At 35.8% G+C, this 14,017-nt stretch overlaps 1 protein-coding gene across 1 annotated transcript in view; it reads right to left on the reverse strand.

Moving 5' to 3' along the window:
• The window catches only part of CNGB3 (cyclic nucleotide gated channel subunit beta 3), a 65,109-nt gene that overhangs the window by 15,585 nt on the left and 35,507 nt on the right, over positions 1–14,017 (reverse strand). The window contains 3 exon segments of the mRNA XM_058831145.1: positions 1,598–1,739; positions 8,880–9,002; positions 12,483–12,547. Of these exon segments, the coding sequence (XP_058687128.1) occupies positions 1,598–1,739; positions 8,880–9,002; positions 12,483–12,547 (330 nt within the window).

Consider the following 14,017-nt stretch of genomic DNA (forward strand, 5'->3'; position numbering starts at 1 on the left):
TACTCTGCATTTGGCACACAATGAAAATCAGAAGCGAAGCAAACAGGGCTGAATTTCTGTAATTACATCATCTGACACCACTAGAATGAAGATTGTCCCACTTTTTAAGTAGTTAAGAGATCAGTTCTAAGCTCTGAGAGCTGGAAGGTGACCTTAAAGTTAGCACAGGAACATCATTTAACATTTCTACTCAAATGTGATTCAGTTCTTTAGGAAGTGGATGAGTTAATGTTCATAGATATTGCTTCTTCAAAAGAGTAAGTATTCAGATGTGATTTTAGTGAAATGGCTTCATATGGCAGCTTCCAGGGATTAATGTGCCATGGGCTGAATTTCGCTCTTTATTACAGAGTTGTAATTGATTGCAATGGGAATAACAATTTTTAGGCAGATGTGCTAAAGTGGGAAAAACTCAGTAATTTGAAGGGTTCTTTGTAAACAGGAGTTATAACAAACAAAATGCAATGAAGCAGTTTGTGTGCTAAGGTTTAAAGTTTGAGACTGCAAATGACTACGCTGGTTACAAAAAGTGATCTGCAGAATCTTCTTGGGGAAATGAGGCTTTCTTTAATAGTCATAAAATTTAGGCAAAAATTATAAATACACAAACTCTGAAGTTTAATTATATATACTTGACTTGAATAGTTTTCCAGAAGAAATACTTTATATGTATGCTTTGTTTTATTTTTGGTAATTCTGGTTTATGGAGGAATTTTAAATCCTATAAGGAAGAGTCTAGTGATGGTTGCCCCTTCTTGCAGTTCCAAAGAACAAGAGATGTATGCAATCTCTAACTGCTTGATTGAACTTTTCAAATGCTGTATTCAAAATAAGAATTAAATGTCAGTTTTAATTTTGTTTCTTTTTTAAAAAAATAATTTATTTTATAACAGGCATGGACAAATCAAAAAGTCTGGAATGGTTTCTACAGAAATTGATAAAGCACAGCCTCACTCAGAAACCTCAGAATTTGTTTTTCTGTAGACAATGTGTTTTAAAAGACTATGATCTAAAGCCCAGTTTAATAGTTACAAACTAGAAATATTTAAATTATACTCATTTGGAAATATAACTTATTTGCTGTGCTATGGGCTTTTTTTTTTTCCCCTCCTGCCAAATGGGAACCAAGATAAATAGAAACCAGTTTTCAGATTGACAAATATATTGTAATTTGTGAGAAGAGATCAGTTCTAGTTTGACAAAAATAATGGGATTTCCATTAACAGAATCCTATTGGTAGTAGTACTAAGCATGACTTATTCAACAGTTACATTTTTTATTTCAGATTTAACAGTATAATGTGAATATGGAGGATTTGTCTCCTTGCTGTGAGTAAGGAAAAAAAAGGAGCTATACATAGTTTCAAAAGTCATCTATGTCCTGCACAGTCTTGGCTTTTAAACAGCTTGTGTGCAAAAGAGCTGCAAGACAGGGAACCGATTAAATATGTGTATTTATCAGAAAAATAAGTATATTTGACATTGAAATAAAGGACAGAAACTAAACTTTTTCCTAGAACTAAACTCCATTAAATTGAATATATCACCACTACAGTACAGTAATTTGAATATAACTTGTTATTGATTTTTTTATGTACCTGGCCAATTAAGCTGGAGAAGACAAAGACGCCCATGAAATAATTCAGCAGTTGAAAAATGATCTCAAACAGTGTTTGTGGTTCTGCAAGGCCACCAATGGTGATTAAACTACGAACTGCCCAGTAGTAACACCTCAGGTACCTGTGAATACAAACAGCATTTTTGTTAGACTGCAGCTTCTTATAGGTTTGAAGTTAAGCATATGCCTACCTGAACTGGGCCTTTCAGTGATGCTTTTCAGTCCAAAAGACATTCAGCATTTTATAAATGGTTATGAAAAGTTTATGAATAGATAAATTCATATAGTTATAGTTAAATTCAAAGTTACATTGGTCAAGTTGAGCTGAGTGTTCTCATGGACAGCAAAATAAGAATGTATGGGAAATGCAGCTCTAATTTACTATTCTCTAGTAGCTCTAGGTAGCATTAAAGAAGGCTTGTGTACAAAATTGCCAAGATGGACATTACCATGTTAGAATACTACCAGTGAAGATGGTCAAAAGCAGTGTAAAAGTGTTAGAGGCTTTCCAGAGTCTCTCTGTAGCAGCATAATAGATGCTCAAACACTTGAAGGTCCCCTTCATGGCTTTCATTTGATGACACCAGTGCAAAGCCTTATGGTGGGAATGAAAAATGTAATATTGTTCTTCTTTTGTTCACTTTTATTCCTTTTGCTGTGCTGGTCTTCACCCCACTCTGCTTCTGAGCATCCTTCATTGGCTCTACTGGGTTATGTCAAAAAAGTGACATATTTCCACAAGCTGTGTGTTAATCCAGTTTCTCCAAACCACTTCACTAATTCAGCACTGAAAGGTTGACTCCTCTATTAACATCTCCTAGCTGCTAGTCTCCACAACTCCTTCTGTCACCTTAACAAACTCTTTCTTGCCTTTTTCACTACAGAGCCTTTTGTGTTCAAGTAGTGTATTTCTACTAGCATGACAATACAAGCTTATGAAAGCAATAAAGAACCTGAACAGAATGCTTTTAAAAAGTGCCTTGTCATCTCAAAACTTCTGGTTTAATTTTCATTCTAGAACATGGTACCACAAGCAGTGCAGCATTGTGGTGGGGAATAAGCAGTTCAAATCATTGTTGTGAAAATGCTATAATTTCCTTCTTTTCTGAGCAAACAAGTAATTGGTTTAGGTATATTTTTAAAAACCTGCTATTAATTACAATGTGACTCCCTAAATTTCTATACAATCAGACTTCAGCTTTGCTGATGATTGGGAGTGGAACCTCATTTCCCTTAATTATAAAGTGGGATTTTCTATTACTTCAGCTGTGACTACCACTTCTGAAGCAGTGATGATTCCCTATGTGTGTTGAATTTTGTTGTGTTTTAAATAATAATTTAAAAACCTCCAAACAACCCCTGCCCCCAAACACTAAGACACATAAGAAATATTTTTGGAGAGAAGTTTGTTTTGAATTAGAAAGTCTTGCATGAGTCTTCTCATGCCTGCTCTGAACCTGAGACCACCTGGTCTGCTTGCAGACCTTAGGTATTTCAGACTCCTCTCTTTTTAAGATATGAACTCCGCTCTAATAAGAGGTTCACATAATAATACAACTGGAGGATCGGTTTTGTGCAAATATGAGAAAATAAACTCACAATAACAACCAATTCCAGAGGTTTGTTTTATCTTAAATCATTTGAAAGTGTTTTGAAGTTTTTCACCCAAAATGTAAGGCTTTACTAAGCAATTGATATCTGCTTTTCATTACAAAGTCCCTTTTTTTTTGGTTTCAGATTAATAAAATGCAATGATCACTTTACGATAGTTTTCTCTTTTTAGATGTTAACAGTCAGAACTGGCCATTTTCATTCAGAGTCCTTAAATAAAAAATTAATTGCATGTTTTCCATCTTATCATTTTTCCTTGTTAGGGATGCAAAATGAACTGCTGTATCATGACACAATAATATTTTCACTTGGGATAAAAAAAATAACATATGCATGTTTCCAGCAAAGTATGCATAAGTGGCAGCTTTTTCTTAGACTTCTGTAGCACAAACAAATAATAAGAAAAGGATTCAGGTCTGTTTTGGAAGAATTACAGATTTAAGCATTAAAGGATGCTTTTAGCTTGGCTGAGGGGAATTATGTAAAGCATATTAATATCATGATATCATATTGATTTGCCATAACTGAGAATGCTGTGGTGCTTGAAACATGTATAATTGGGTAATATAAAAGTAAAGAAATTAACATTACTTCTGTGATACTTACTTTTGGAAACAAAAAGTAATTAAGCTACTCCCTCACCCCCAATGGCTCTGTGTGCCAAGTCCGCAAACTCCACCATGATAGACATTATAATCTTTATTCTGGGAATGTCTACAAAGAATGAAAGCAGCTCCTCAGAGGAATTTAGGGGTCATATTCTTCTTTGCAGTGTTGCATGTCCAAAATGTGAGTTCATTTTTTTTTTTTTTAATCTCTTCCTACCATTTATTAAGATTTAGTTAATATACTGTGATTTCAAACTTCATGCTTTCATACTTCAAAAGAAACTTTCTATTGGCAAGGCACGTGATATTCTCTATCTCCTTGGAACAGGTTTTCTCCATTTATGCATTTTTTGTTTTTATTTTAATCTGAAATGAAAGTTGCACAGTTGAAATATAGAGCAGCTTTCTTCTTCCCTAAGAAGGGGGGAAATGAGATTGTAAATTTTGTTTAAGGAAAAGCCAGGAAAAAAGAACTTGTATTTCAAAGGTATTAGCAGCTCTGCTTCCTACCAGCATGTGTCTGGAAACTATCACTGTTCACTATATAGTTTACCAGCCTGGTATAAAATTACTGTTCAAGTAAACAGCAGTCATGAGACAAGAAAGGGATTTTTGCCTCTGCACATCATGAGAGTATGTTTATCCTTCAGGCAATCAAACTACTAGATTTTTCCTTAAAAGAAATCCTAAGTATGAAAACATTTAGAATGCAAATAAGATGTAATATTATGTCAGTAGAAATATCTTTTTCAGGAAAGTCCATTTTAGAATACGCTAAACTTTCATGGTTTTGGTTAGTGCAGGTAAATCAAGTCTTTGTGCATGTGTCTCTCAGCTCTTAGGGTGGTGTTTACATATTCATTTCAGCTCAGGGAAGCATGATTTCAGGACTGTCACATTTGACTCTTAGTTTGCAGCCAGGATGGGTTTAAGCAGAATAAAGCTGCAGTCTTTATAAACTAATGACTTCCTTCTTGGTAGCTCCTCTAGAGTGACATGTTCATCAGGTGCCTGTGGATCTGATGATCTCAGACACAGTGGAGCAAATGATAAAACTTTTACTTAAAAAAGTATGGCTGTGGGTAGCAGGTCTGAAAGTCTGACATATGAGTTGGGCTGTGCATTCACAGCTTGTCTGGAGGCACAAAACTGTCTTTGCATAGCAAGCACTGTGATCGTGACACATCAGACCTATTGCAAGAGCAATGCACAGCTGATACACATGGGACACATTTCAAGATTTGCCAGTCTCACTGTGCATTGGGGAATGCATACCAGAGGAGTTGATTTGTTCTAGACACGTACAGTGACCATTTTCTGGGACTTGCAGATATCCACTAAGTCTGTGCCCAGAACAGGAAGGCAGACTACAGAGAAACATAATTGGGATGCAAATAGATGTCTTAAATTTGCCAAATAATTTTGCAGACTGCCTGTGGATGACTTGTAAACAGCAGAAGCGTGAGCAAAATGAAATTATTCGTTTTGCCTAAATTTACTGCTGACCTGGAGGGTTTGCATGAGAATATCAGCTCCCTAGTTTTAGTTTCTCTGTGAGCAATGATGAAAGAGATACTTCTTTGGAAAAATTCAGAGCAATGACATTACACTGAATCCCTGAAAAAAGATTTGTCCACTTTCCTCAGTAATTAGGGAGATTGATCTTTTACTTAGGTGGTTAAATTAGATTGTAAATAAACACATATAGTTGAAACTGTCCACTTAAGAAACCTTTTCAGTATCTGCTACTGTCCTTGCATAAACTCTACACTCTGGTGTTGCATTAGTGATGCTGTGCTTCTGCATCAGAAGAGACTGAAGTCTTACCTAACCCAAGCTCATGAGTGCACTTTTAATCCTGGGAACACTGTGTGTGGCTAATTTGGGTGTGTTGCAGGGAGGTAAAGTTGACTGCCTTTCACATCATAAGTCAAAGGCTTTGACTGAAGGCTGCTGTGCAAAAGAGCTCAAATCATAGACTGACACTAACAGTTTAGAGTCTGGACAAGAGCCAGAAAAGAATAGAGCTTGCAGAAATTTGCAGAAGATCTATTTTGATAATTTTGCTTGTGATTTGAGGGTTGTGTATAACTGTTAGCTACAGATTTAGTTCACCAGCTAGTGTGCCTGCTCAGGAGCATGTATGTAATCAAACTTATAGTGGAAACTGCTGTCTGTTAATTATTTTTAGCCTGAGAAGAAAGAAAACCTAGGAGTGCTGACATTCTTAAGAACTGGTTTTGGCCATAACTAGCAATCTTTTACGGACACAGTAGGGATTCTACATAAAACATTAATAATACATAATGCCACTAAATCAGTGCCAGATCATTTTCTGTGGGTCGGTGTAATCTGAGACAGCTAGAATTTTGGTTTACTTGTCAAGCTGCTTACAGTCATTTTTTAAAATTAGCTAAGTAGCTATGTTTCCCTAATCTTCCTTCTGAATATGTTTCCATTCTTTGTGAGACTACTGGCATATTTTTCATCAAATATTATCAACCCTGAATGCTCTGTGAAAGCAAACTCTAAGTTCACTTCTGTGCCATAACATATGCTGCAGTACTAGCCACCTTTCCTGATAAATTGTTCTTACATCTGCTTTCTTAATGAGTCAATGTACCTAGAAGTATGTTGTCTGATAAGTTTAAATTCACTTACATCTCCAGTTATAACTAATGTTCACATGATGGTTCTGCGTGTGAAAAAAGCCTCAAACATTTGATGATTAGATTTTATGTCATGCCTAATTCTTGAAGGCAATGACTGTTCCACACAGTCAGCATTTGCTGTTAGAGGGATACAAAGCTGTACTTTATGAAATGCAGCTCGTTGCAGAATACTCTTTGGGGTTCCATGCTCATGGCACTATATATTCCAGTATGAGTTAGATACAGGCAAAAGAATAAAGTCATACACTCGCTAAACGATTATCAGGATGAAGTGGATTAATGGCTTAATGAGGTTTAGATGGATATATCATAGAACCATTGAATGGTTTGGGTTGGTAGGGACCTTAAAGATTATTCAGTTCCAACACCCCTACAATGGGGAGGGACACCTTCCACTAGACCAGATTGCTCAGTCCCATCCAGCCTGGCCATGAACATCTTCATGGACTGGGAGTCTTCACAGTCTCTCTGGGCAACCTCTTACAGTGCCTTACCACCCTTATAGTAAGGAATTTCTTCCTAATATCTAATTTAAAGGTGTCCTTTTCAGTTTAAAGCCATTCCCCCTTGTTCTATCTCTGCATGCCCTTGTAAAAATTCCCTGTGCTGCCTTCTTGTAGGCTCCCCTTTAGGTACTGGAAGGTGCTAGAAGTTCTCCCCAGTGCCTTCACTTTGGGCTGTACGATCCCAAGGTACATAGGAAAGGTTCTCCAGCCCTGTGATTAACTTAGTGGCCTTCTCTGGACTCATTCCAACAGATGTTTTCCTTGTATTTGGCTATTTGGATATCGAAACATGCATTTTATTTAAGAATCTCAGTTTAATGCAGAACTTGAATTATCATTTTATTATCATGTTTATAAAACAAATCTTCTCTACATTCCATGTGATTGCAGTGTGACTTCATTTGAGAACTTTTTCTTGTCTCCTCATGGAAAGGTATCACAAAATATTAAAAATCCTGGCCACCGCTAGGGCACAACTGCATTGTCTATGGTAAAGCCAGTAAATTTCTACCAATTGTTTTTCTGAAAAAAATGTGAAATATTTTTCTCTGTGAAAAACAGGTGAAAAACTTTCTTGCCTGTTTTGAACACTGAGTAAACTCTCTGGTTTCAGAGTTTTCAGGTTTCTTATTCTTATGTACCTTATTTTTTTGGTGTATGAGGCAAGTATTTCCAAGAATCACATTAACAGAAAATAGCTATAATGGAAATTGCTTCTGCATTTTTCTTGTCAGATTTCTGAAAACCTCAATCCTGCAAATAAAAACCCATTTATATCTTTACTTACATTAGTGGTCCACTTAGCACCATGACCCTGCTTGCACATGTCTGACTGCAGTACCCAAGGTGTGTATTTTAATGGTGTGTGGAAGCTTCTGACATGTGTTTCTTTCAAGGTACTTATAAAAAATCTGTGCTGGTTTGCACCAAGTGTGTTTTGCTCTCAAAGGCTATTTTCTTATCCTTCAAGGTAGTGACTTGACACCAAACTTGTAAAATTTGACAAAATTACAAACAAGAGGAGTACATCTCCAAGACAAAGGTGAAAAGTTGTTTAGAAGGCAATTTATGACAGAGTAGGATACTATATGTGGTTTTGCAAGGAATGTAATCAAAGAACAAACTGAGCTTCTGTGGCTTTAACTATATTATGGCCTTTGAAAGAAATAACTTTTCACACAGCTGAACCTACTAGATATATCTTTACAAAACTACGTACAGAATATATTATGACTTTGCTTTTTTATCTTACTTCATCATCTTAGTAAATGGTCCTTACCTGGCACCTGACCAGTGCTGTCACAAGAAGTTTGTGGAAAACTGTGCTAAAATCCAGTTGTTTCACCTGAAGACACTCTGATACATGTTTAAGCATGACCTTCTCAAAAGATCAGAGAGAGCTGGTGGAATTTTTTCAGACCAATCACCATGGTGTAGAGGGACTAAAATGTTGCACTTTTAATGGCATGGTGCTGTGTGGCAGCAAAAAATCTCCCAAATTCTCCCTGTGTTTCCTCTAAGGGATTGCATTACAATCATTTTAACAGTTCCCATATGCATATACAACCAGCAAGTTTAATTTATGACCCTTGTTGCTTTCTAAATGTTTAATTAAGTTAGCACTTAGCACTGACTCATAAACCTATAAAAGCTGGAAGTGGTGAACTGATTATTCTCTACACCTGCCCTCCAAATATATGTTAGTATTGAAAGCTGCTAATCAGCAGTCATGATGATAAAACTTTGCTATTCAAGCACTTAAAAAGTAAGGGTATACCCTGCAAGTAGTGGCGTGGGAGAAGGATGGGGAGGCAGGAATGAGCAAAATAAAAAAAAAAAATCTCTTGCAAAAGAAAAAGACTTACATGTTTCCTTCGCCGTCATAGACCCATCTAGTGCTGCCAATTCCTTCATAGTCTGAAGCCCAATAATACAGGCATGCATTAATGTGCAAGATAAACAGCAAATATCCAGTTGTTCGAATGACCCTATAAAAGTCAACAGATTCCTGTAAAACAACTTAAATTTTTCCTTTCTAAAAAAATATAGAATCATTACTTTTTTGGATTAACAGTGTTAATGTTAAGCACACACTAAGTAGTTCCCCACCTGTATTGATTTTATGAAAAAATACCTGGCAGTTTCCCATCTCTCACTTCTGTCCAAGGTCAAATAAATATCTTTACTAGCATATTTGACAAGGGGTAGTATTTAAATTATGGTTCCCTGAGGAGTTTATAGTCCACTTCTTTAAATGGCTATGAATATTTCCAGAAATTTGAAGCTGTATTAATGAGGATACAGGGTAAAAAATAACGTGTTTCTCAAATTCTATCCAAGATAGGCTCTAAACTTGTGAACCAAAGCCAAGAAATGTCTGAGGTCAGAAATGAACTGCTTTACAAGACCTAGAGTATAAACCTGCAGTAGACCCTCTAAATAGTATGATTTAGTTGCTACAGCAGGAGTTACATCATTCCTAATCCCAGTTCTTATGCTCATGGCCAATTCTTTGAAGAATACCAATGATACTTAAGCACCAAGCAGCTTTCTGTTTGATACAATAATGATCTCATTGTATATCCTCTGTTCAGTGCATGGGGATCAAAAGAAAGATCTCCTGGATTTAGATCTCTATTGAAATATTCATGCAAGCAGGGGATAGATAAGGAGGAAAAGTGCAGGACTTGCCTAAACACAGGCTGGTAGTTAATGAGTTTATCTGCTACAGCTAGAATTCAATGCAGTATGCAGTGCAAAATAACTGGGAAAGTGGTTTTATGGGAATTTAATAAGATCTAACTAAGTTTGGTCTATAAACAAAGTTAAAGGGAGCTAATATCTCTGTGGTTACTTCATTAAGCACTCCTTTGCTGCTTCTTCAGGTGCCTTTGTATGCCCTTGTTGGCCTCTCAATGCCATTAGATAAGTCTACCTAAATGTACTCTTCTTCTTTATGACGCTCACAAATGAACGCTATTTCTCTGTTTAAAAGTTGGTGTGCTTCCAGGACAGCTCTGTTTAGTATTGCAAGCTACAGACAACAGCAGAGAGCTGTTGAAACCTAGTAATGTTGCAATATTGCCATGCTAGGTCTTCTGTTCAAGTTTGAATCCATGAAAATGGACTTCTGAGGTCTGAGTGAATATTCAGAAAACCTTTGCTTTTTTATATTTCTCCAGACATATGTTGAATATATCACAATGAGAAGATGTAAGTAACTCATGCTAGCTCTATTCCTACAAACTCAAACTAATTAATTTGAGAAGAAAATCCCCCCACTTTTGTATAATTGCTGTGTAGAAGCTTAGTTTGATATGATCTAGTTAATTGGTGCCTTATTGCTGAAGGTGTGGCTATACCAATCTCAGACCAAAGCAAGATTGCCACATTAAAATAAAATGCAGTAGTTTGCACAAAAAGACTGAGGTTTTAAAAATTTTTTTAGCTTCTCCATTACTCTTCTGTATAACTACCTCTGTTCTCCATTTGGCAATGAGCAAAACCAGGAGTTAGTGCTTTCTGAAGTGTGAATTAGAAAATGGATTCACTTTGTAATATTTAAATTCTGAAGTTTACATTCTGCGAGTGATTTAATATTGGAAATATGAGTGGGCCTTTGACCAGGAAGCAAAGACACAACCAACAACACACAGTGGTGGTTCTTAACCAATATCATGCTAAAAACTCTTTGGCAGGGCAGAGTAGCTGGCTCTGTCTTTCCACTGCATACATTTTACAAGACCAGTGAGATCTTGCTCTGTGTGTCTTAGCCTTTCTGAATGAGCACCTTTCCTGTTTTTTGACATGTAAATAAACATCATATCCTTCAAAGTTGCTCTAGCTTGAAGGAATACACATCCCCTTCACAACTTGTCCTTTGGACATTCATCTCCCATTCCACATTTTGATAATAGTGGGAAATTCTGTCCCTTGGAAAACTTTATTTGGGTGAAAATGAGTTTTAAATTTGTTCCCATTTCTTTGAAATCCGCATAGACACAGCAGCATTGTTACATACAAACTACTTGATTCAGAATGGTCTATATTATTATATACTATCTATATTATATATACAGTATCTCCCAATACTCACAGCAAGTATTATAGGAGATACAGAAAAATCATTGAATTATGACTCCAAAAAGCAAAAGATATAATATGGAAAATAATTAATTTTAAAACAATTAATTTTAAATCTCATCAATAATAGAAAAAGTTAAACATGATAAACGGATGAAGGCCCATTTTTTAAAATGAAATTAGAAACTGGAGAAGGGAGAGATTCAGAAACTGACAAGAAATTTCTTCATCTTGTGGAAATTCATTCCTCTCTTGAACAGAAAGAATTGAAAAATAAAAAGAATAAAAAAAATTAAAACAAAACAGAAAACCCAAATCAAACCAAAAAGGAATCTTCCATGAGTGAAAAGAGAGAGCAATATAAGAATAAATTTTTTGAAGGTCAACATCTCAAAAATATTTTAGTAGAATTTTCAAACTTTTAAGTTTTGCTTTATTTCACACGTACATGAAAAAAAAATGAAAGAGAGGATATTTTAACCTCTTTTTGAAATTTATCTTGTTTTTAAATCTCATAAAATACCTCATTTGAATGTATTAATATCAAGTGTACTGTTTAAGTGCAATAATCTCTGAAATAGAGTAAGATGGTAACCAACATATTTCTGCAGCACCAGCAGACCAGAGCAATACATGCCCCAAAACTGGGACAGGGAAAAGGATCTGTTGGTGTAGGTATTAGCCAAGATAAACTAGGCCTAATGACATTGACAATAATGATGATGATGATGACAAAGCAGATGGGTTTATAGCATCTTAGCAGCATCACTGACAGCTGAGGGGCCTGTGAAACTTGCCATAGTGATGTCCATGGACTACTTGAGCTGGATCCAAAATTCTTTCTGTCAGTGGAGAAGGTGAGAACACAGTTCGGCAGACTACAGTTATAATCACTATTTGAGAACTGTGTGGAATTGATTCTCCTTCCAACTGTAGTCAGTGCAGTGAAGGATCAAATTTGTGTATATGCCAGGTTCATGGGGAGAGCATGTTTGAAGAAAAATGTTGACACAGGCTCAGGCTCATAACTCCTATTAAGTACAAATAAACAGCTATTAACAACCTAAAGAAAGTGTTCTTTAGCTCTTTCAGCAAAGAAACTTTCTGAAACTTCTGATCAATTAAATTTTCGCAGAAGCCTCTGTTTGGTGAACATTTTGCCTGAACTAGGCCAGCTGAAGTGAGCTAGATTTCATACATAAGTGAGGCCTGATATATATTACTTTAATGGTTACCATAAAGACAGATATTTTAAAAAACCCTTTAAAATGAACAGTTAAAGCTGTATCATATTCCACCCAATGCTTAAGTGACAACTCATGAAGTCACTTGAAATGCATTCTGTGCCGAGCTTTGCATGCTACTTGAGTTTCATCAGCACATACCTGTAGATGTATGCTTTCTCCATAATAGCTTCCAAACGATCATTAAACTCAAAGAATGTGTTATGCTGAATGGAAAACAAATGAAAGTAATCCAATCACTATTTTTCAGTACACATTGTTTTTATAATAGTACTGGCATCAATTCACATGCACATTTTGCAAATGGATTTTTCAGTGATCAAACTTTCTGTAAATATTGGTTCTGGCCAGGACAGGGTTAATTTTTGCAGCAGCTGGGAGGGGCATGTCTAGGACTGGATGTTATTCCATACCACCTCAGGGCATTGCTGGGAGTGGGATAAAGGGACTGTTTCTTCCAGAGAAGAAAGGTGTTTCTTCCTGTTGAGAAAATCTAGCAGAGGGAGCTGTCTGGTATTGTTTATTACTGGGGAGTTTTTCTATGTGAATAATTTCTTTTCTTATACCCTCTGTCATTAGCAATGTTGTTGCAAGTGCTCATTTTCTTGTCTCCTTGTTTCCAGTAAATTGTTCTTACCTCATGCTGAGATCATTGCCTTTTGTGCCTCTAGTTGAAGGGGGAGAGGGACCAGCATTCAGTTTTATTGGGAGTATTAAATTGGAGAATGCTTTTCCTAAACCATGACAAACATTTAACAAAAATGTGAACTGAAAAGCAAAGATAAATTTGAGTCACGTGTTTTTCTGGGTGTTGAGTATCCCCTTAATCTGATTACAGAAATAACCTTGCTATTTTGGTCAGAGTACTGCAGGTGAACTACTTCCTCAAACATACATAATTGCTTGGGCAACATGATCACAAAGAATTGCAGGCATTTTTTCTCTTCCTGAAATTCCAGTAATTTTCCATAAGCGATCATATGTATCAACAGCCACATACTAGAGTATACTTTGTGGTACAAATGGCAGCTGTATCGAATTCTTCCTATTTAGTATTTGCAGCTGATGTTTAGTGACCGAATGTAGCTTTTTAATTTGTTTTTGTTCAGTACACAGCTGGTTTCTAATACAAGGTATTATTCAACTTTTCATTCTTTCATATTATTTTGGTTCTTATTGAAGGATTTTTTAAGTTTTATTGAATATCAAAGTGAAGAAGATCTTCATTTTATTGTCAGAGTTTTTGTGTTCCAAGCTCCAGCTTTAAATGAAAATCAATTCTTTGTCAATGTTGATTGTGTGCAGAGAAATGTATTTAACCAGGAGTGGCCTGCGAGGTACTGTGTTGTAATTCCTCCTCAGACCTTTCATTAAACAACTCCAAGTGCCTTTGGACTCAACAACAAAAGTAACTTTGTGCTTTATAGGTATTCTGTGTATAGTTTTTGTCCTTTAAATTACCTCCTTTGCTTTTAAACACCTGACATAAACAATAGAAGGGGAAAGTACTTTGGCATTAATTTGTATTTTTTTTAATCTTTGAAAAATAAGCAGGTAATTTGAGATTAATCTAATTTAAATAATGGGAAAAACCTAGCTTTAGTCAAAAAAATACTTATTGAAATGAGGAAATAAAGTTCAGAAGAAAAATAAGAAAATTAGGGCTTAATTTGGCT

The sequence above is a fragment of the Poecile atricapillus genome, chromosome 2 (assembly GCF_030490865.1).
Source record: "Poecile atricapillus isolate bPoeAtr1 chromosome 2, bPoeAtr1.hap1, whole genome shotgun sequence".
Lineage (NCBI taxonomy): Eukaryota > Metazoa > Chordata > Aves > Passeriformes > Paridae > Poecile > Poecile atricapillus.